Genomic DNA, 22,985 nt, shown 5'->3' with positions numbered 1-22,985 from the left:
CGCTAAATTCTGTGTGCGGTGAATTGGGAAATACGCTGCTGAAGAATTATTTTTCACAACAGTTAGCATGCCGAGTTAAGAATAACCAAAAGGAAATGGTTATGCATGTGTCTGAAACTCTTCTTCTCTTACAGAAAAACAGGTCCCTGCAGCTCTGAGTTAGCCAGCTACATGAGACTGGGGTTTGCAGCCTGAATCCTATTCCTGTGTCTGCCTAAATAATTCCTCTTAGTGCAATTTACTGCTTTTTTATTTTTCAGATGATGTAAGCGGGTGGTATTTATACAATAGCTGATTGATCCGACTGATTCTCCAACTTTTGGTAAAGGTGTAGGCTGACCTGTTGAAGCTAAACCACTGTACCAAAAGAAATACAAGATTTATTAGGTCTAGCAAGAGTAAGCATGAGAGAGCACCTGACGGTGTTCTGTTCACAGAATGTTCACCAGGGGCAGAGAGGTTTTGGGTTGTTTATTTTATAGGACCTCAAAGCAGGGCTTTGCTTTTCTACGTGGTGAGATCCCTTTACCTGTGTAAGGAGATGAAGATTTTGATTACTATGACATTTTAAATTCCTTTCCTTATGCAGATCCATACTTTATAGAAACGAAAACTGGTTCCCAGTGAATTCAGAGATCCTGAAGAGATTTCTGTTTCTATGGTAACAGAAATCTGATCAGAGAAAAATAACTGTTTCTTTTGTGAAATTGCCATTCCAGGTTTTTGTACTTACATGCCCAACAACACGTGCCTAGAATCAGTAAAAGTAGCTTTGTTAGAACTTTGTGCTTCTAATATGTGGTATACAGTTTGTACCCATTTTTTGAAAAAGCATCATGCTTATTTTCCCATTTGTCTGGAAACAGTCGTCTCAAAACTGTGCTTTTCTCCCCCTCAGTATGCTCTTCAGTTTAGTTTCTAAGCAGTGGTTTAAGTTTTGCATCCTACTTGTTAGCTACCTCAAGTTAAAGTAGTATTTTTTTCAACCTGACACTGTTTCTGAGAAACTCTATTGTCTGAAAGAGCTAACATGCAGATGTCAGTGCTGTATATACATGTAAAAGTGGTTCTTATAGGCAGTTTTAGCTAAAAGGATGGGGACCTCTGGGCTTATATGCTGTAGTGACTTTAATATGTAACATTTTCAAAAAGCAATAGTGTTGTATAGTGTAACCTTCTAGGATCAGGACAGACCATGAATCTACCTGAATCATGGGGTCTCATACACTGTTTGTTCTTTAATTTAGTATATGCTTTCTTAGTTCTCTCTTCCCCACCGCCCCTTCCCCTTTTGCAATCACATCTGTTTGAAAGTAGGAGAAAACCAGACTCCAATCTTTTAAAATAGAATACTGTGTAGATGTTGAAGGGGTTAAGTAGATGAAAGTCGTTTTTATATTAAACACTGGGATCACAAAAGCCCGTTCCTAATACAGTTCTCCTTTTCTAATAAATTTCCACAGATTAATGTATCTTCATTGATTTTTGAGAGCTGCTCTAGACTTCTTAGTGTTGACCTGTGAGAAATTAGGGCATGGTGTTTCCCTATATAGAGAGGAAATTATGCTGAATACATAATTTCTGGAATTGTATTGAAACAACAGGATAGGAACTGTAATAAGAAAAAGAAAGTGTTGATTACAGAGTCTTACTGTCAGTAAGCAGAGAAGCTGTTATTTCAAAGTATGTTTTGGCTTTGCATTGAGCATCTCAAAAATTTATCAGGTGTAATAATTATCATTTCTAGATTAAGGCAGAAGTTGAATGTACTCTTTTTGCAAATGTAGGTAGAAGGTTTTGGTAGTTAATCCTTCAGTCTGTCTGCATACATGTGTATTACTTCTTGTGTGTATTGTCAGCACTGTATGCATGTGTTGGCCCGCAATATCTGTTTATAATTGTGACATATTTTATTTTGTTTCTAAATGAATAATTTTCTCTCTGCTTTGTCGTAGGTCAAGAAGAACAGTACATCATTCTGATTTTTGAAACTGGTCTTGATCCTCATGCAAATTCAATATTTGAAAAAATTATTACTGACATTGGTATTAGAAATAATATTTCTGACTTCTTTGTGAAAATTTCCTTTGAAGAAGCCAACGGCAGGCTTGTTGCATTTACTAAGTGCTTGGAAGACAATTCCAAAGGAAGCCCATCTCACAGAGAAAACAAATTAAAAAATGTAATTATGTTTTTGTTTTAGAACAAAGTAATTATATTATTTGGGTTACAGGTACACTAAAGATAGTGTGCTAGTCACTAGACAAAAAAAAATCCCAACAAATTCTGCTGGCTTTTATATGAGGATTCCTAGACACAGGAAATAGCCTGTGCATTCACAGTACTTTTTAGTGTGTTTAGTTTAATCATAAGGTTGTACAATGGTCCACAAGTAATTTTGTCATTTAAAAATTTTTAAGGGACAAGAAATTTGTACTATAATTAGACAACATAATTGTTTCCAAAGTAATCTATGGGTAAAATTATACTATTTCAAACAAGAAATTAAGTAGCAGTGTTGTAGTTACACTTAATTAATGCTTTCTTTAAACAAAACTACCTATTAAAGAATTTGAAAGTTCTGTGGCTCTGCAAGAAATGAGTACAGACCGAAGTATAATAAATGAACTAGGAAAGGAAAAAAAACCAAACTTGAAGTCCCTCTCAAAAGCAATAGATATCACACCGCTGGATTTCACAAAGCTTTATGACCTTTTTGGTGAATTTGAGCACAGTATGCAAATTAATATTGACTTTATTCCTTTAAGGTTGCTTCTGAGTCCAAAATGCAGCAGCGAAATAAACAGTTACCGTATTTTGATGATGATGAAGAAATTGGAGAACCACATACAGTATTTATTGGTCCTATAGAAAAGTAAGATATTTATCTTTGTCCTGTAACAATACTTTGAGGTTTTTTGGCATTTCATTGAATGTATTTTTCTTTTTAGGTTGATAGTTTATCCACCTCCTCCAGCTAAAGGTGGTATTTCTGTGACCAATGAAGACCTCCATTGTCTAAATGAAGGAGAATTTTTGAATGATGTTATTATTGATTTTTATTTAAAGTAAGTTTTATTTTAAATCGGTTTTTAGTCATCTTTTATGTTGAAACTTGAAAAATGCTGACATTAAAAATTCATAGGTCAGTTGATAACACTTGGTTTCCAACTATGTATAGCTCTAATTTTAAAAGTTGTTTTGTATTTTTGCAAGAAATGTTGGTTCCTCTCCTACCCTGCTTGTCAGTGACATTGCTGTCACTTGGAAAAAAGGTTCTTTAAAATTTCTTAGCATCTGAAGAGGAATTTTAACTGCAAGGAAAAAAAAAAGTCTTTTTAAGTTCAGTTGTTTTTTTCCAGAGTATTTGTGTTCCCTGGAATTTTATTTCTTTTGATTAACTTAATACATAAATTAATTTTTGGAGTCACTGATGCCACAGACATTGGAAGTATATTAAATTGTTACATGCTGCTGTGTTTATGCTACACATAAGGTGCATGTGTATAATTTTCAGTCCATTAAAATATTTTAGTGGTGGAAAGAAAATTAGTGCATCACTGTGGGAGTGTTTGGAGATTTAGTGGCTCAGTTACAAAATATGGGTCTTTCCTAGATAGGTCATATGTAACAAACTCACTGAAAATTTGTTTTCCTGCCACGATATAAAATTAAATACAACAGTAGCAGAACAACTTGTTGGTTGAGCAGAGCACTTAATACCTTGAAATACTGACACAGAGACTGCATTAATGAGTTCTTGTGGTTGGTTAGCTCTAATATTCTTACAGCTGTTTTGTGAAAGGCTGCAACAATTTGGTGGGGAGGTAGCACTGTTGGCAGTCCTTTTTACTGTGGTGATGAATACTTTGAGTTAACTCCTCCATTAATTTTTCTTTTTTATTTTTTAAACTAATTAGGTATTTGGTACTTGAAAAACTGAAAAAAGAAGATGCTGATAGAATACATGTATTCAGTTCATTCTTCTATAAACGCCTTAATCAAAGAGAAAGAAGAAATATTCATGAAACTTCAAACCTTTCGTAAGTGAAGACTACAGGAACAGATGCTTTACAGAGATAAAATCCTTACAGACAGTGTTATGATATCAACAGAACTCTAGGAAGCATCCAGACCTGTAACAAACATAGAATATGCCTTGAAGATCTTAAGCTGTTAAGGTGAAAATATCTGGAAAAGTAGTCTTTCAATTAAAATAAGTCACTCACAGTCATGTGTTGGTTTCTTCTTGCAGAATACAACAAAAACGACATGGGCGAGTAAAAACATGGACACGGCATGTTGACATTTTTGAGAAAGATTTCATTTTTGTTCCCCTTAATGAAGCGTAAGTAAACATACCTGTTTGTCACATTTGGTAAAGGCTTAAGCTTCATAATTCAAAAATTGGAAGTTATATGATAGTGTGAATTGACATTGAAAATTAAGAGAATAAACATCCTTTTCTAGGTGGTAAAAACAAAATAGTAATGTAAGCCCTTTAAGAGCACCTTAAGAGAAGTATCAGACAATATAAAGACTGAGCAAAAATGAACTTTTCTGAGTACTTTTTCTAGGTTTTATCTGGTTCTCTCTTCTAAGCTGTTGTCATGGATAACTTCTGGATTTACCTTTTTTTAGTCCTTATTTTTTCTTTTAATGAGATCTCTTTGGTATAAATGAGATCATCCTTTAGTTACAATAAACTTAATCAGAAGAAAATGCAATTGAAAATCTCTACTGCCCTGTATTGGCACCTTTATTCTTTCTCTTTATATCCTTTTGTCCTGATACTTTTCTTGGGTCAGGAAGCAGACTGTTAGCATTCTAATGGTTGTTAAGGACTTTTAATGATGCTTGCTTTCCTCAAGATCAGAGCAAGTTGTCACAAACAGATTTCTACATTTCACAAAAAGAATCTAAGCAGTCCTTAAGCCAAAATATTTAGGAAAGTTCAAGTACTACATTTTAAAAATATACAATAAAAGCATAAATGAAGTAAGGACAGAGAGATGGGAGATTTGTAACTGACTTATCATAAGCATACCTAACTGATCTTTTGATCTTTGAAAATTCAAAGAATAGTTGGGTTTTTTTAATTAAAAGCTCTTCAAAAAAATTTATCTTGATACCGTGCCATTGTGCAGTGGAAGGAGAATTTCTGAATCTTCTCTTTCCTTGCCTCCTCCCCAGCTGAATTCTGAAGCTAGCTGCAGAGAGGCAGTTAGGAGGTAACTGACCATAGATCTGTCTTTGTTACAGTCATAAGTAAATCCCCAAGAAAGCTGTTCACAAGCACTGACTTTAGATTTTGAGATTCTGTGATGTCTGTACAGCCATAGGAAGGCAGCCAGTCCTTAGGTGATGAAAACGACTCAGGTGTAAGATATTTCTTCTGTCCACTGCAGACTTCATCCTTGCCATCCCTCTCCCCCCAAAGCTCTAAGTACCAGAACTTTGAAGTGTCTGTCACTTAAATTTTAGTTGCTTTAGACCTTGTTATGTAGTTTACTTCCCACCATCCTGTCTCCTGTCATTCACACGTCCATGTTGGTTATGCGTAGGAGAAATGAGACTGATGATGCTGCAAATACCAGACAATGTGACTTAGAAGTCACCTGAAAATGAAAAGAAATAGTTCTGTGGTTTTACAAGAATTAATTATATTGCTAGTAACTTAGCACATAGTAGTTTCCACTGTATTGTTCATTTACTGTTAAGCAACTAAAACAATGTCTATGTTAGCAAGTAGTGCAGCTCAGTAGGAATGAATTTGCACAGTAGGAGTGAATTTGCACAACAAAACAGTTTGCACTGAAAGCATGATGTTCACACCATGTGTGGGTTGGGGATTTTGCTTTGGACTAGTTTGGTCTCATGGGCTCATCCAGTAGCGATTAGAGCATGAAAAGTGTATTCTTGGTGTCCATCTTTCTTCTGGAAATGATCCTGTTCACACTTTTTGGAACTGTCCTTCACTGTGAACTGAAACTTGGTAAGTGGTGATAGTAGAACATTCATTTGCAAAAGCGGTTTCCCAGTATGTACAGTAAGAACATTGCAGAGCCGGGGGGGGGGAGGGAGGGGGAGTATCCAGGGAGATGAAAAAGTGCTGGTTTGATGGGGGAGGAGCAGGTTTGGTTTTTACTGTTGGTTTTGACCTGCCTTCTGGCAAAGAAAGCGTAAGTTAGATTTTTTTTTTTTTTTTTTTTTTTTTTTTTTTTTTAATTTATTGTTAGCTGCTAGTATTTTTCTTGGATGTACCTTGCTATTCTGTCTCCCCTCAAATGTGTCACTTCCCCTATCCCCTGAAACCCAATGCTCAGTTTTGAGGAACAAAAAGCTGAACTTTTTGTGGGGAGATGCTAGCATATTTAGGAAAGAATCAGTGACTTGACAATGAAATACTCCCATTATGATGAGTAATTGGTATCACGGGACAGAGAGGAGGTTGGTGAGCTGTCTGGGGAAGAACACAAAAGCCAGCAGGTATGAAGGCTTCTAGGCCTCTATCCTAGTAGCAAAAGCTATCACTTACTAAGTGTCCTTCCTTATATTGCCATGACACAGAAGAAAAGCAGGTTTTACCATGTTACTATGTATTTGACTGCTCTTTTCCAAATATTCTTGTGTTTCAAAATGGGTCAAGAGCAGAGAACTGGAGTCATCTTAACTTTTTTCAGTCAAAAAATGTTTTGAGGTTTTGCTGGTTACTTATTGCAAGTATCTCTCTTACTTTGACATGTAGCTCTTGTTGAATTGAATGTTGAATTGACATGTAAATCCTGTTTCATTTTTGTTAAAACTTCACTACAGTACCACTTCAAGCACTTCTTAGCTTCTCTGATACAGAACCAGAAAGTTTTATTTTTAGAACTAAACATACTGCTGACAAAAGAGGCAATAAGTATCGGGGCTGATTTTTGTTTCTTAATGGCAAAATACTAACCTGAAGGATTTCTGATCTGGTTAGCAAGTACAGTATAGATCCTGTTTGTGTAAGTTACAGCCTCAGGTAGCATTCTGTATCTGTGTATATACTGTGTTATGAAATATATAGCCCCTGGACTTTGTTAACAGGACTGTGAAATCTTGCTTTTGTACCAAATACAACATTTTTATATATTTGTGGTGCTGATTTGTATATTAGCTGGCTTCTTAATCTGCAGTAAGTGTTTTGGATATGCAGATCTTATGATGAAGGCTGTGGGCTGGGACCTAATATCTGTACTAAGAGCTTTTTCAGAAACTCCCTCGTGTGACTACTTCTGTGTTACGTAATTTCCCAAAATTTCCCCATGCTCCTGTTCCTCACTTGCAAAATGAGGACTGTCACGCTTTGTATTGACAAGAATGAAGATGTTTAGATGCTGTATGTTCAGTAGAATATAACTTCTGACTACTTGGTGTTTAGCTGTCCAGGGTTTTTTTTTTTGTAATTGGGGCATTGCCTCATAACTTCAAGGGATTAGTGAAAACGCTAGGAGCACAGAGAATCAGTGATGAGGAGGGAGAGCCAGTTAACGCCTGTGGTGTATAGAGAACAAAGTTACGTGCCATTCTGTGTGGTTTTTGGAGAACCTGGTTTTCAGAATTTTTTCAGCATGCCTTTGCCTGGACATCTGTATGTGCAACCTAATATAGTGTAGTAAGGTTTCATCACCCACTTCTCTTCCATCAGTTTATTCCTTGTCTTCATAGATTATGATCATAGAACTGACATACAGCCTTGAGTTGTCTAGACTCTTCCAATCTTTGCAACTTGACACATTGGAGCGCTGCAGGTATTTTTCAGGAATTTGCCGTGTGGTTTGATGCTGGTAGTTAGTCCTTGTAAACAGAACTTTATCTATGGTGATACAATAGCAGATCAAAGGTATGGAAGAATTTCTTTGGGTTCCAGTGAAAGATCTGCCTTCATTACTATTTGTAAAAGATCTCAAACCTTAATCTGTGGAAAAATTAGTCTGGTTGAGAACCAATCTGCGAGTTTCTTTTGCTTCTTTGTGTCTTGAATTAAATAGTATGTGAAACAAGTTATTCTAGTATTTAAGAAAACTGGAGAGCTTCTGTCACATTATGGGAATGCCGCTAACGCTTTTTGTTTTTTAGGATACAGCTATTTATTCTGGCATCTGGTTTAAGAGTGCATTCTAGAAATGATTGCTTTAGAGTTGCTGGAATTCAGTATTTACTTCCAGAAAGTCTTTCTAGATTCTCCCATAACCACTAGTTTAGGGAATATGGGCTCATCAGCTAACAAGCTGTCAAACTGCAGTAACTGGAGGTGGGCAGGATGAATCTAGGGGAGAATTAAGTCAGAACAATATGGGTGATTTAACCATGACTGCATCAGTGTCCTTTTTGTTCAAGTCTCCACTGGAAATAGGTTGTTCTTTTAAAAGTTACAAGCTATTTTCTTTTTAGATCCAGGTTAATTTGCTAGTCTCTTTACATAATTGGTACATAAAGCCTGTATTAATAGAGCACACACAAATTCCAGGATTTGGTAATACTTAATATATTCATTTACTAGGTGTGGTGAATCATTCAAGACAAAGTACCTCCATATTTCACATGCTGCTTTCAAAGGCCGCTTACTTTAACTGCCATTGAGTTTTGATGGAAGTTAGGCTTCATAATCATAGTTTTTTAGTATGTTGGTTAGACATGCATTTTTAGCTACTGCTTTTTCTTTCTTCTAAAACACATTGAAATGTGGCTTCACCTGCATAATAATACATAGCTAGGTTCTGTTTTGTTATTTGCTGTAGAGAATCAGAGAACCTTCAGAAAATTTCTAAATCAGGTTAGTTGGTATCTGCTTGCAATGCCTCAATCCCTGAATTTGCTGCTGCTCCATTTCTGATTGGGTGGCAAGTCAGTGAAGTCTGACAAGGCAAGGAGATAAGGAGGAAGCTGGGGCAAAACTTATTTTGTGTTGGGGGATGTAATTTTTTATTGCTGAATCTTGAAAGGGTTAGAATGTCAGTTCTGTGAAGGGTGAGAAGGACAGCAGAGTCTTGGTGATGGCATTACAAACACTCTTTTCTCCCCTTTTTTAATTCACTGTTGACAAGATTTCTTTCATATGCAATTGGAAGGTCTCATAGGCAGAAGAATATGGGCAGTTCAGCTATTCCATTAGATCTGACTACTTGTGTTGCTAGGGCTGAACTACTAGAAAACCTTATACAGCCATAAAACATGAACTCTACAATCTCTAATTCATGCAGTGATAAAGAAAATGTCAAAAAAAAAAAAAGCTTTAATTCAGAGAAGGAAAAGGATATATAAAGTATGAGAAAATTGAAAAAATATTTAGACAGCGCCTGTTTTCAACTAACTGCATCATATTAATGAATTTGTTGGTGGGTACTTGCATGGAGTGATCTTACCCTTAGAGAAGACTGTGAAGGCTTGAGTAAAACCTGCTCAGAAAAGTGAACAGCTATTACAATCTATCTTTGATAACTATGGGGGACAGGGTTTGGCTTTTTTTGTGTGTGCGTGCACGTGCACTCAGTGTTTTGTTTGTTTTTTAGCAACGTAAGTTTTAACTGTGAACATTAATGTAATTGCTAGTTTTTAATGTATTGTTTTCCTTTGCAGTGCCCACTGGTTTTTGGCTGTCATCTGTTTTCCTGGTTTAGAAAAACCCAAATATGAACCAAATCCCCACTATCATGAAAATGCTGCAACACAGATGAAATCTTCATCTTCAGATGGAGAGAGCAACACACCATCTCCTTTGCCAAATGAGTTCGATGCACAAAACTCACCTTCCAAGTCCACAGCAAAGAAGACATTGACCAAAAAGTATAATACAGCTTTAATTGACCCAAACACTGAAACAGAGGACAGTGAGTCTTCATGTTGTAGAAGAAGTCCTTGTAGGGGAAAAAGTGCTTTCAAAAAACTAAATCAAATAGACAGTGATGTGGAAGAACCTAACACTGTGGAATCAGCATGCCATAAACTTGACCATAGGACTCTGGATGAAAATGGTATACAGGGTGAATTCACAACTGCTAGCCAATCTATGGGTACGTAATTGTAAAAATATGCATATTTTAATGAAAAATTTTGAGATTTCACATCTGTTATTACTTTTGCAATTGTGTAAACTTCATACTTTGAAAGTTTACTATGTGGCTGAAGTTTGAGTGCTTGCAATGTAAGTAATTTATAGCCATTGCGTACAAAATGTTTTTGTGACCGTTGACGTAACTCTCATGGCATAAGGCTAGAGATAAAACACGTTTTCCTAAATCAGATTAATTTTTCAGTTGTGTGACCTTTTTTCACACAGAATTATTTTGTAGATATCACTTTGTATCACTTAAGACTGTAATTGTTAAGGAAAGAATAGTAGTTGACCATGGATCCTCATACTGTATGTGCATGGGGGAGCTGAATTAAGATTGTGTGAGCAACCTTCATTACAGTGTCTTCTAGCATTTGAGGTTTTGCTTCAACACCATTAAGTTCTTTAATGACTTGATAGAAGGTAAAAAGACTGAGAAGAAAATCATAATAATAAAAAAATTCTCTCACCTGACCTCCGTGTTACATTTAGAGAGGCTTTCTCTATGCATCGCTGCTATGGAGGCTGATTTCAGTGATCTGGAACAGCGTTTGTACCAAAGTGAACAAAGGAGCTGACGTACTTTTAAAGGCAGATGAAGGAATTAGGACTAAGATTGTTTTCTCAGCTCACTGCAAGGTTTGGATCCCCTTGAGGCATAGAGTACAAAACATCTGGTCATGCAAAAACTTTCACTTTAGTCACAGATAGTATTCCTACTGACTTAATTTACCCAGTAATTGCACAGCTTATGGTACAAGATCTGAATAGATTATCAATCATACAGTCTAATCTGTATACTGCAGGCCATTACAACATTAATATCTTTGTGAGTACAAACACTCTCCTACTTTCTAATCTAGATTTATTGATTTGTGATAACATTGTCACTTCTAGAAGGCGGGGGGGGAGATGTAGATCAGCTCTTGTTTGAATTGATTTTTCATTTTATGTGTGATTGTTGCTGTTTATGATATTGCTGCTGTATGATATGGTCTTATGTGTCTTGGATGCTACTACTGTTATTTGTAGTTAGATTGAACATACTTTATGACATATTTTTGCTAGGATTACATTTTTTTTTTATGGCTGCATTGTATTGGTGGCTGATGGTCATTCTGTTGCTGACTAAAACGCTCAGACTCTCTTGCTCAGCTGTTGCAGATGATGCACCCTTTCATTAATGCAGACATTCTTATGGGTCACAGTCCTGGTTTAAGGGTGAGATTCAATTTGAGATTGACACTAATCATATGTTTAGGCAGCTAAATTTAGATGTGCTATATATCTAAACTTCCATTTCAACGAGATGGAAGGTGGTGATGTAGGCCTTGGGTTTTCTGCCCAGCCTTCATCTGTTGGTCCAGAAGGTTGTGGGTCCTGACTCTTGACTCTGCCAAATCCATACATATGTCCTGGATATCCTAGGGTATCTCAAAAGACAGCAAGTGCCTCTTTGATAGTATAGTCAATGAAACCAAGAGAACTCCTCTTCTTACCCCAAAGCAGACATAGAGTAGCTGTTCAGCTGAGTAGCTCTCTGCTCTGATAATGGTATCCACTTAACATTGTGAGATCCTACATGCCTACTATACATGGGAACCTAAACTTAGATGTCTTGATCTCAAACTAAATCCTGGTGTTGGCGTTGTAAATCAGTAGGAGCTGATACCTAAATAACTTTGAAGAATCATCCAAAATATGTATTTATTTTATTATTACTTAACTAATCCCCTTTTTATTACTCAATTCTTGTATGAGATGTGATTCTTCTTGATACAAATTTTTATTTTTTACGAATCTGTCAGCAATAAGGCACATTAGTATATGGCCTACTTCTTGTGCTAAGGTCTTTTCAAAGATACTGAGTAAGACTAATTCCCTGTGGAACTCCACTGGTAACCTTTTTACAAAGAGTTACTTCAGCTTCTCTGTTGAAGTATTCTCAAATGCAGGTCTTCTCCCTTTTTTTCCATTAGCTAGTTCATTGCCCTATTTACTGTTCTTACAGAAATCCTGTTTCTCGTTAATAAGTAATACATCCTCCAGTGACACCATAACCAACACCTCTATTTTTATGATTGTTTAGATACATTATATAACCCTTTTCTAGGAAAAGTTTTCTTACGAAGATTTCAGGTTTTGCTGGCATGAGTTATACATTTTTCACTTTTTTCCACATAGATTGTTATTTTTCCCCTCAGAATCTGTTCTGAAGTCTTGCATGGTAGTATAGTAAGACTGCTGATGCTGTCGTTGTCTGTATCTGCTTCTTTCACAGGTATAGCTATAACATTCATTATTCTTTATTTCTTCTGATGCTGTTTCCCAAGTGACTAAATATGTAGAGGGGGTAGGGAGTGAATTTACTGATACTCTTTTTATGTAGTAAACAGTGAAGTTTCACAAGCATTTCTAAGCTGCTGCTCCCAGGAGGGCTGATCCTGCATTCTGCCCTCCCTAGCAGCATGTTCCCAGGCTGCTTTTTCCCTTTTACGAGCACAAGTCTTCATATAACTGCACAGCAAATCTGATCAAGGAACTGATTCAAGTTAAAAAATAATAAGCTTGTGACTGACTTTCTTCGTCTGGTCCACTGTGTGGATGTATTTGGTGTCATGGAAGGAACCAGCTATGGATGGGAATAAGTGGTTATATTAGGGACCAAATGAGACTGCCCCTTTTGGTAGCAGTACCAATTTATACTGTTGTAAAGGCTTCATGGAACTACAGGGTAATTTCATGGTGGGTTTTCGTCTAAAGTCTAAAGGTCTTTAGCATTTTTTTAGGCGTTTCACAGAATAAGGAACAGTTTCTGCTGTGTTTCTTAGAAGAAACTTCTCACTTTTGTTTATATGCATGAATAAAATACTATGTCAGGTGTATCACATTTATTGTGAGCAATCCTGGGCAAATCTGAGGTGTCTAAAATTAGTTTGATCTTCAATGATGACATAATATTTGATGTTTAAATATACTACTGTCTGTGATTGGTACAGATGGCTTGCACAAAATCAGGCTAAACTATAGTGAAGACTCAGCTGATGGCAGTAAACTAAATGAAGATGAGCTTATAGATTTTTCTGAAGACCAAGATAACCAGGTAAAGAATTTAGCAATTTTTTGGGGGGCAAATGCGAACTGTTATGTTGTGTTTTGAATGGGCAGCTTAAAAGCTGTATACACATTGTAAATGTGCATTGTCTAAAGCTAGTTCTCTTTACAAGTGTCAAATCCAAGGCACTGATTACCTACAAAAATGTGCAAATTAGCTGGCAGGAGAGGATTGTACATTCGTTCATTAAAATGCTTAATAGGAAACTGCTGTACTGAACCTGCATTTAATTTTGTGAGTCTTTTGCATAGTGACAATATTACATAATGATTTTAGTGGAAACTCTGAAAGGTGACACAGTTCTATCTTTCATTTCCCCCACCCACATGTTTATCTACCAGACCCAAGGACAAGTTACTTCTCTTTCAGGTGCATTTCCCGGACATAAGCAGACACATTTATAAGTAGGTGCTACTCTGCTGGTTTGTTTCATTGGTACTTCTCCTAATCAAATTTAAACAACATGGATTTATAATCAAGTAGTGTTCTTGTTCAGATCGGAAGGTGTTTAGATTTTTAGAGCTGTGGAAAGACTGATCATTAAAATGTCCTTTACTGACTCAGTGCTGGGTATGAGGGCGTTATTCCATAGCCCTGTCGTTTCTACAGTGTAAGTTCAATGTGAGCAAGCTAGAAGTTACACATTTACTCTTCCTAATTGGCCTTCCTGTTCATGTTCCAGGTGTATGACTCCAAGTTGTCCGAAATAAAGAATCAGAGGCTATCAAATGTACAGTCTAGGAGTTACCTATTTTTCACCTTTGAGTCCAGAACAAACAATTATTTTCCAAAGTCTGCAGCAATTTGTAACAGCTTCCAAATAGTATGTATACATGTGTACACATAGAAAAGCTCCAGTTTATGTTGAAACCTAACTCTGCTTTTCATACAGACTCAACCCACCTCTCCTGTCATGCCACTTGCCCAAACATTCTGTGATTCTTGCCTTGATGGAAGTGCCTTTCTGTCTATTTTGTAGCAGTTAGAGTTCCCTGAAGATGGAGAATGAGTAGTAGTGTTTCCAATCTGAAGTACATGGCATGAAGGCAGGGAAGAAAGCACATGGCCAGCTATGTTCCTTGAGAGGAGGAAAAGACGTTGAGTTCCCTGGTTGCAGTGTAGCTTAGAACTTAACGCAGGCTGAAGCTGTCGCTAATATCTTCTAGAATGCAGGAAGCAAGTATAGAAATGGTAAACCAGGACAGGCTGAGTGCACCTTCACATCTGCCAAAAATGGAGTTGAGGCTGCAACAGAAACAAGTGTATTAGGAACTAGGCAGTAGTTGCTAATATGGTAGCATCTTCATGGCATAGCATGAGGATTTCAGTCATAGGATCCTGTGTGTTAGTGAAGTGTAGATAATTCTCACCAAAAAATTCACAAATCATGCTGATATGGGGGTTTGCATCTTTGGAAAGCATCTCTTTCCCTATAATGCAATGGTCTGTGGTAGTGACAGTGAACTCAGTAGAAGGGTAAGAAACCATGGATCATTGGGTTACTTTAGGTACAAGAACGTAGTGGTTTTGTTCATAAAACTTCCACATCCTTCATAACAATCAATATTGAAATCAAAACGTCAAAGGATATTCCCAGGTTTGTGGCATGACTAGTTTTGCAACCTGTGATGTATAATATGGTGGTTTAATTTCCCTTGCCCCAAGAACCAAGTTGGTGCATTCTGCAGCAAAGATCAAATTTTACTTCTGAGTTCATTGCAGATTTTGTCGCATTTCATCTAGAAGATAACATACATGAAACGGCCAAGCAAGTTTCTAGTAATCATTAGCAAGGGAGAGTATTGATAATTTTGATTATAACCCAGCAATGCTTTGAAAATGTCAGTTGCAGCTTTTTTGTAGTTTCAGCAGTCGTTAAATAAATAGCTCCGTTCACTCCGTGTTGTTCCAGCATGGATTTGAGAAAACATATGACTAAAAGTTGGTAATGCAAACTTTACAAACAATGAATGGTTTCAGATTAAAGCTAACACTTCTTTATTAAACTTATATTATTGGTCTTGAATAAAAATGGTAAGTATAGCAGTAATTTCTTTTGCATCTGTTTGAAAAACAAGATTAGCTTTTAAATACCTGTAAACATGTTGCTTCTGTAGGAAGACAGTAGTGATGATGGTGGCCTTGTAGATGATAACTGTAATTCAGAAATGGGACAATGGCACCTGAAGCCTACTATCTGCAAACAGTAAGTATTAAAACAGTTAAAATGGAAATTTCATAAAAGTTAATGAAATTTAAAAGACAGTAATTGTGGGAAATGGTCATACATCAGTCTTGAAACACTTTGATCAGCATGTTATTAGTGTTTGACAGAGAATTTTATACTTTGTGGTATCATTACCTTCAGTGAGCAGAAAATTGAATGAATGAAACTACAAGTGAAATAATAGCTTTTTGGGTTTCTGTTAAGCCTGTGTGCTGCTTCAGGCAACTGAAGATTGTTTCTTCAAATGTGGCTGTTCCTTGATATCTTGCACTTAGATTCCTACAAAACGAAGGTGCAGAAGCATGTTTAAATGTGTCCTTCGACATTAAAAAAAAAAAGAAGAATGTCTTTAAAGGAAAATAATTAACTTAAATTAATACTAAAGAAAACCTTTGTCACCACTCAAATTAGTACAGGAAAATGGGAATAATTTTTAACTGGCCCCATTTCTTATCTAAATGTGTTCTAGCTGTTTATTGTCTCTTTCTGTTCTTAGTAGTAGTATTTTTTTCTCTCTGTTCTTAGTAGTATTCTTTTTTCTCTAATAAGAATGTTCCACGAGACTAAGTTCAGTTACATGTTTTGTTTACTTTTTAAATCTGTTTTGGATTTTAAAACTCTTAAAATTTATTTTTTGGTGTTTGAAACCCAGAAATTATTTATTAATAATCATTGACTGCAGTTGCTTGCATTTTTGGTGTGACAGAAATGCATTATTTCAAATGTAGAAATATTGTTATTAGCATTGCTGTCTTCACAGTTCCGTTTGTATTTTTTCACAATTTATTTATCCATTTTTTTATTTCCTTCTTTGTGACTATAATGGTTACTAGAAAGGTAAAGGCTTTCACAATGCATTATTATGGTGCAGGATAAAATTACTTATACATGATATGGAATGTGTATGGATTGTTCTTAATACATTTTCATGAAGGCGTAAAAATCCATCAATACATTTTCATGAAGGGGTAAAAATCCATCTGTGTTGTGAGTTTTAAGCATATTTATGAGCTTCTGATTATAGCTTGGCTAAATTTCTGATGATGGATTATCTGTGCATAATACGTTCCACCAGACATTATTTTAATCCAAACATGAAATTTCATAAGATCTTTGACACTTAAGTATCAAAAGTCATTAAGAGCACTTTACTATTAGTATATTTTTAAATTACTTCTATATGAAAAAGAAAATTACCTTGAAAAGGCTTTCACTTCTTCCCCCCCCCCCCCCAAAGTACTAGGTTGCGCATTTTTAAAGAGCATTGTTTATATAAATAATAACTTTATTTTATCAGAAATTAAACCAAGTACAAGTGAAAGCAAACATCATTGATGTGATTATATGCTTATGCCTAAAAATTGCATACATGTACCAAAAATTATAAATGCAAACAAGCCTATACATAAATGCGTGCAGATACTTTGTTTGAATTTACTAGTTTGCAGTTTCTATAAAGGATGCCTTTTCTGAATACACATATGTTACTGTTAGAAAAGAGAAGGCAGAGCTTTGTGAAAAGTAATTTGCATCGTATTTATCCCTCAAAATACATCTAATGCTAAGATTCTGAACTCTGGTATGAGTTAGCTTTGATGTGTAAATCCAGCTGTTGCATATAATGCAGCTGATATGATTATGTTTACAGCTACAGCAAAGTAGTATTCTCTAGATCAGGTGATAGGGTGGAAGCATCTGTAGTGTGCAACAGTGTGTTCAAGCAGACTTGGTTCTCCTGAAAGTGTTTGTTTATGGCTATGATTTTTCTAAAGTCTATTAAATTGAGTGTGTGTGTTTTGTGGGTAACTGTCAGGTAGATTTCAGATTCATTGGTTGGGATCACTTCTAGAACATGCATACCTAATGTCATCTTAGGTGATGTGGGCTGTCCCCTCTGTCCTCCAGCTGCTACTCCAGAAGGATGTTTTTGGGTTCTGTGCCTTACTTTATAGTCTCTTGCCAGTGCAAGACACCAGATACCATGTGCGTCCAAAAGAGCACTAGACACCTGAGGGGGTTTTAGGCAACTAGATTTTGCCTGTAACAAATGCTTTCAGTCTGACAGTACTATATTTTCTAGGTGCATTCCAAAGTCTCTGTACTTAGTGTAGTGTTAAATCTAAAGATAACTTTGCATTTAGCTATCCCAGTTAGGGGATTATAGCAGCAGTGGCAAAGCTTTATACTAGATCTAGTTTTGTTCAAGGTCACCCCACAAATTATTTCGTAGCTAGCTAGCTGTGTAACATTGTGTTTTCCGAACTGCTGTAAAATCTTGTGTACCTAAGAATTGTGTTCTCTCTTAGGCCCTGCATTTTGCTTATGGACTCACTGAGAGGCCCTTCCCGGTCAAATGTTGTGAAAACACTACGGGAGTAAGTTTCATATCTGGGGTTTTGGTTTGGTTTGGGTTGGTTTTTTTTTTCCAAAATTCTGCAAGAAAAAAAAGTTTTAATTTGCGTGGTCTTTTATCATAGATATTTAGAAGTAGAATGGGAAGTCAGGAAAGGCAACAAAAGAAGTTTTTCCAAAGATGTCATGAAAGGTTCCAACCCAAAAGTGCCACAACAGAACAACTTCAGTGATTGTGGAGTGTACATACTGCAGTATGTGGAGAGCTTTTTTGAGGTATGTGTACCTGTTTCTGTAACTCTTTTTTGGGGTCTCCTGCAGCAATCAAATATGAGCTATTAAAATTATTACAATAATAAAAGGCTCTCTAGAGTAGCTCTTATACCTATTTGTTAGAGTATGCATTGTAAAGTAATTTATACATAAACATACATAATTCTTTTTGGAAAATAAACTAATTATCATTATTAGTTGCACATCTGTATCAGAAATTGGAAGCCATGGAATTTTCCGAGACAAAGTTCAGAAAATATATTTAGGGTCTTCCTTTGTGTTCTTATAGTGCATACCCTTTAAAATTATCCGGTAAGAAACAGACTTCAAATTTGAGTTCAAAATTTAAACTAAAGTTGTGGTACAAAAAGCTTGTTCTTTTTTCCCTAAGAAATGTGACTGAATAATTAATATGATACAGGTAGTTTTTTTAACTTGCATTAAAACATGTAAGTGGAATCGTTACAGCTAAATGCCAAATCTTGATTCCATTGAAGAAATTGGTTAAAATCTTACTTTAACTGCCTTGGCCTTCAAGATACAGCTCCTTTCACAAGGAGAGGCATTAGCACCTTCAGGTCTGGGTTGGGTGGAGAAATGATGGTCAAGTGAGGTGGTTGCCTGCATGGGACACTTAAGTCTGTTTGCACTCCCTAGTACTTCAGAGCACTGTTCCTAAACGCTCCTGTCCTGAGAAAGCTGGTGGTTTCTTCTCCAGTCCTCCACCCTCCCCTCATTCACACTTTATATGAGAGCAGCAAGGCTTTAGCGTAGGGCATTCATGCAAATCAAAGCCCAAAGCTTTTGATTTACCAATGAGTTCTTGAGAGCTTAGAACCATCCTCGAGTGCCTCCTGTTTTGTACACGGGGGACATGAGGAGCAATCAAGTTTTAGTATTCTTAGCCCCTTCCTCCTTGCAGATTGATTGCTGGATTACCGCAGGCTGAATCCCTTGTCCTGCCTGGTCTTGCAGCGTGCAGCAGCTTTGGCTGCCAGGGAACAGGGATGGCGCGTCGATGTGCCAGATAGCAAATCACAGGGTATTTTCAGACGTAACACTAGCGGGAGAGGAAAACCTGTACTGGCTGCACAGTACTTGACTGTCTTACAGTTATTGACCTAATAATTTCAGCTGCTAATGTATTTGGAAAACTGCACAGTCTCGTTGTTTTCGGCAGCTGTACAAACTGAATGGGGAGTATGTGGGGAGGGGTGCTTAATTTGATGTTTGTGGACTATTCAGGCACATCTTTTTCATCTTTGTGGATTTGTTTAAAGTATCTTCTTTGTAATAATAAGGGTTAAAATCGTGATGCGTATTTTTTAAAACCAAGGCTCATTTGACAGGGTGGGTAGCGTAATAAGGAGCATGCCTGCCAGCTGGCACGGCAAGTGGTTTTTCAGCCCTCCCTCAACACCACGCCTGCTCAGCTCTGCCCTTCGGCCCCCAACTCTGTGACCTGCCAAACCCCTGGCCAAACCCGAGTTTCCCTCCGGCGGTTTGGGGGGGGGGGCCGGGTGAGCGGGGCTGCCTGGGGCGCGGCCGCCGCCCGCCGCCAGGGGCCGCCGTGGTGCCGCCCGCGGCGGTGGCGGTGGCGGTGCGCGGGGGGCGCGCGGCCTCGGAGGGGGCTGCGCCCCGGCCCCAGGCCCAGGCGCGGACCCTCGTCAGAGCCCCGCGGTGGGAGCGGGCACGTCGGTTCGCGAAAGCAAGCTCCGAGGCAGCAGAATACGTTCATAACTGGCTTCTGACCCCCATCCCTGCTTTTCTTCCCCAAACTGAACAGCAACAACAACAACAACAAAGCCCTAGTTAAGGATGTGCTCAGATTAATTTGAAATATTTTTCTAATGTTGGTAACCACACTAATTAGTTTTTGTTCATGTTCTTACTCCTTTGTCTGGCCTATTTCATCATTGAAACCATGGAAAATCTATTCGGTTTTTGCCCATGGTTTTCTGCACCTTTAGTGTCATTCTTCTGAAGCCTACTTACTGCTGGTGTTAAGTAGCTTCATTAGCAAAGCCAGTTCAACATAGGGCATTTTTTTATTGCCATATTATAGTTCTGTTTGGACGTGGAGTAATGTCACTAGTGCAACATTAGGTATTGACATTGTACAGAATGTGACTGGTAGCCTTGCCAGTGTTAGTTCAGTGGATGAATGTAATTCACTTTTAAATAACCCTGTTAAAGATGTAAACTAGAATACACAAAGGGAGGAATTTCTTTGAGAGAAAACACTATTCCACAAACTGTTGTTTGGTTAGGGTGAAACTGTTGTACAGTGTCACAGAAGTGGTGTAGATAATGTCTCATACTAATCATTCTCTTAATTCTTTGGATGAATGGCCTCTAGCAAGAAAACAGAATGTGAGTATAAAAAGGGCTGGTGGTAGTCAGGGGCTTTTCACAGGCCCTGTTTTTAAGGGTGAAACATAAAACTGACTTTCCTAGTTGGCTGTGGTCCTGAAGGTATTTATAACAACAGGAGTATTTAGCAACACATTCCTAATTAGCTCTAGATTTCGATGCTAGGCATCCTTTAAAAAAAAAAGGTGCTATATCATTACAATAATTTTCTTTTTTTTTTTTTTTAATTAGAATAACTTCACACATTTATGCAGTCAAATGCTTTGTCTAAAAGATGTAGCAAACGGTGTAGATTATTTGGGCACTCTTATAACCAGAACTGTGATCTGGATGAATGTCACTCTGTAGCATACTGAAGCTTACTGATTTTACCTTAATTGTATATGTACAAAACACAGAAATTATAGAAATTTTGTGTCATGCTGATGGAATGAGGTGGGGAAGAATGTCGTTTTCCCCACTACAGTTCTCTCCAGTCTCTTAGGTAATAAGTCCTTACTGTAATATCCAAATGACCTTTCTTTTCAGAATCCCATTGTGAGTTTTGAGCTACCAATGAACTTAACAGACTGGTTTCCACGCCCAAGAATGAAAACCAAAAGAGAAGAAATACGAAAAATAATCCTGAAGCTGCAGGAACAGCAGAACAAGGAAAAGAAGGGACAAAAGGACCCAAGTTCAATGGAAAGATCTTTGCAGGAAAAAACAGAACAACTTATCAACAGCAGCTCAGACTGAATGTTGTATCTGTTGCATGTTAGCTCCACAATCAAAACTGAAATATACATTTTTGTCTGCCCAGACTAAAGATTTGGCGTATTCTCTGCTCAAAGTTACTTGGGAATGTTTAATGCCTGTATAAATGTGTGTCATAAAATGAATTAATTCCCACAAAGATATGTATTAAGTAAGGAAGTCTGTACATATGTTAATGAGGCCAACTTTTTCAGCATTTGTAATTACTTTTTTCCACTTGTTAGGGAGCTTTTGTTATGTATTTCTGTTAATAGAACTTAAATAGCAACTTCTAAACATAAAGCAAATAAAGAAAATATTTATAGGATAAAATGGTTAACTTTTTCTTTTTCAGTAAAGTTGTAATGTTACAGGCTTAAGTAACACATAGGGAACGATTTGGTAGTGAGATAATTAATTCATATTTTGACCCTATTTAGTTGCCCTTTACAAGATTATTCTGCTTGCGCTACAAACAATAATATGGGTAAGTGTCTCAGTGTACCATGGCCTCAGAGAGGGTGATTCCCATCCTCCCAGTATCTAAGTGTAGGCAGTGTAATAGTTAATAGGACTGCTTCAGATTTGGGGTTTTAAGAAATATGCATTGCAATTAAAATTCCACCCTTGCTTTAGTGGGATGGGCTAGGGAAAGGGGGAGAATGCTCTTTGACCAGAGATTACTATTCAAACAGTATTATAAAAGTGGTTTCGATGAAGTGATCTTGAGTGATACTATTAAATCATATTTTGTGGATCCCAATTGTTGTACAGGTGTATTTTGAGACTTTCTTCATTATAAAATTGTATTTTGGTAAGTGTTCTTGGAATAGCAGATTGCCCACATTACATTTTCTATGTTACAATTCTGAATGTTACATTCATATGTGCTTTATCTAAGTAATGAACATTTAAAAAGAAAAAAGTGTATGATTACTATTTTTTGTAATATCCACGCAAAAAACCAAAATACCAGTGTTCATTGCTTGCTTGTTTGTTCTTGGCTTTAGGTAGCATCAGACTAATGTTGGGATTTGTTTGGATATTTCCAGTGTATTTTGATTTTACAAGTCTAAAATGCCATCATTGCTTAAACTGCAAACATAGCCTTTTATCCTTGTTACAGAAAGGCTTTGGTATTCAAATGAGGAAAGTAAGAGATGGTTCATGCAAGGAGATACGTATCTCTCCAGTCTTCTGCTAATAGAGATATCTTTGAAGGGAACCAGAAACTGTCTCTTCCCAGGAAGTAATCTCTTGGGGGAAGAGAGGGACCTTTTATCCCTCCTTGCCGATAGTAGTTTCTCTCCTGATTTTTCTACTGGGAATATCATTTGTCATTCCCTTCTCCCCAAGAGAAGCAGCAGAGAATTCACTAGCTGAACTCTGTGTCCCCCACGATCAGTTTTTATACACAAGATCAAGTCTAACCCAGGACTTCAGGTTCTCCATGAGTTCTCATTCTCACTAAACCCTGAAAACATGGCTGCTAATGACGTTACTGCCAGGGCGTCTCTGCACAGATGACCATCTCTGTGAAACCCTGTGTTTAAAAGGGGGTTCACTCACCAAGGCAGAGTGATTGCACGTAGGGCAAGACAACCATGGGCTGCTAATCTTTTGCACAGATAACCCGTGGGATTTAGGGGAGTTGTTCATTCCCTCATCTCTTTCTTCTTGCATAGAGCCTGGGCCCCATGGAGAGTATGCAAGCATCACATATATGTGTTGTGTTATGTTATGTTAGAGATGCCTCCTACACAGGTTTCTTGTTGAAAGTACGTGGGGGCAATCTTCTGGACTACAAATTAAATACATAATGT

General features: G+C 37.1%; 1 protein-coding gene across 1 annotated transcript in view; it reads left to right on the top strand.

The window, feature by feature from the left end:
* The window catches only part of SENP6 (SUMO specific peptidase 6), a gene marked incomplete at its 5' end in the record, with an annotated part of 62,182 nt that extends 40,819 nt beyond the window's left edge, over positions 1-21,363 (top strand). Inside the window, 11 exons of the mRNA XM_075707124.1 lie at positions 1,956-2,182; positions 2,769-2,875; positions 2,952-3,068; positions 3,921-4,043; positions 4,256-4,348; positions 9,613-10,046; positions 13,087-13,190; positions 15,320-15,408; positions 17,736-17,804; positions 17,907-18,057; positions 20,956-21,363. Of these exons, the coding sequence (XP_075563239.1) occupies positions 1,956-2,182; positions 2,769-2,875; positions 2,952-3,068; positions 3,921-4,043; positions 4,256-4,348; positions 9,613-10,046; positions 13,087-13,190; positions 15,320-15,408; positions 17,736-17,804; positions 17,907-18,057; positions 20,956-21,165 (1,724 nt within the window). The remainder of the gene's footprint in view (positions 1-1,955; positions 2,183-2,768; positions 2,876-2,951; positions 3,069-3,920; positions 4,044-4,255; positions 4,349-9,612; positions 10,047-13,086; positions 13,191-15,319; positions 15,409-17,735; positions 17,805-17,906; positions 18,058-20,955) is intronic.
* Positions 21,364-22,985: the final 1,622 nt, after the last annotated feature.

This window comes from Pelecanus crispus, chromosome 3, assembly GCF_030463565.1.
Source record: "Pelecanus crispus isolate bPelCri1 chromosome 3, bPelCri1.pri, whole genome shotgun sequence".
Lineage (NCBI taxonomy): Eukaryota > Metazoa > Chordata > Aves > Pelecaniformes > Pelecanidae > Pelecanus > Pelecanus crispus.
This window is presented reverse-complemented; position numbering and strand designations above follow the sequence as displayed.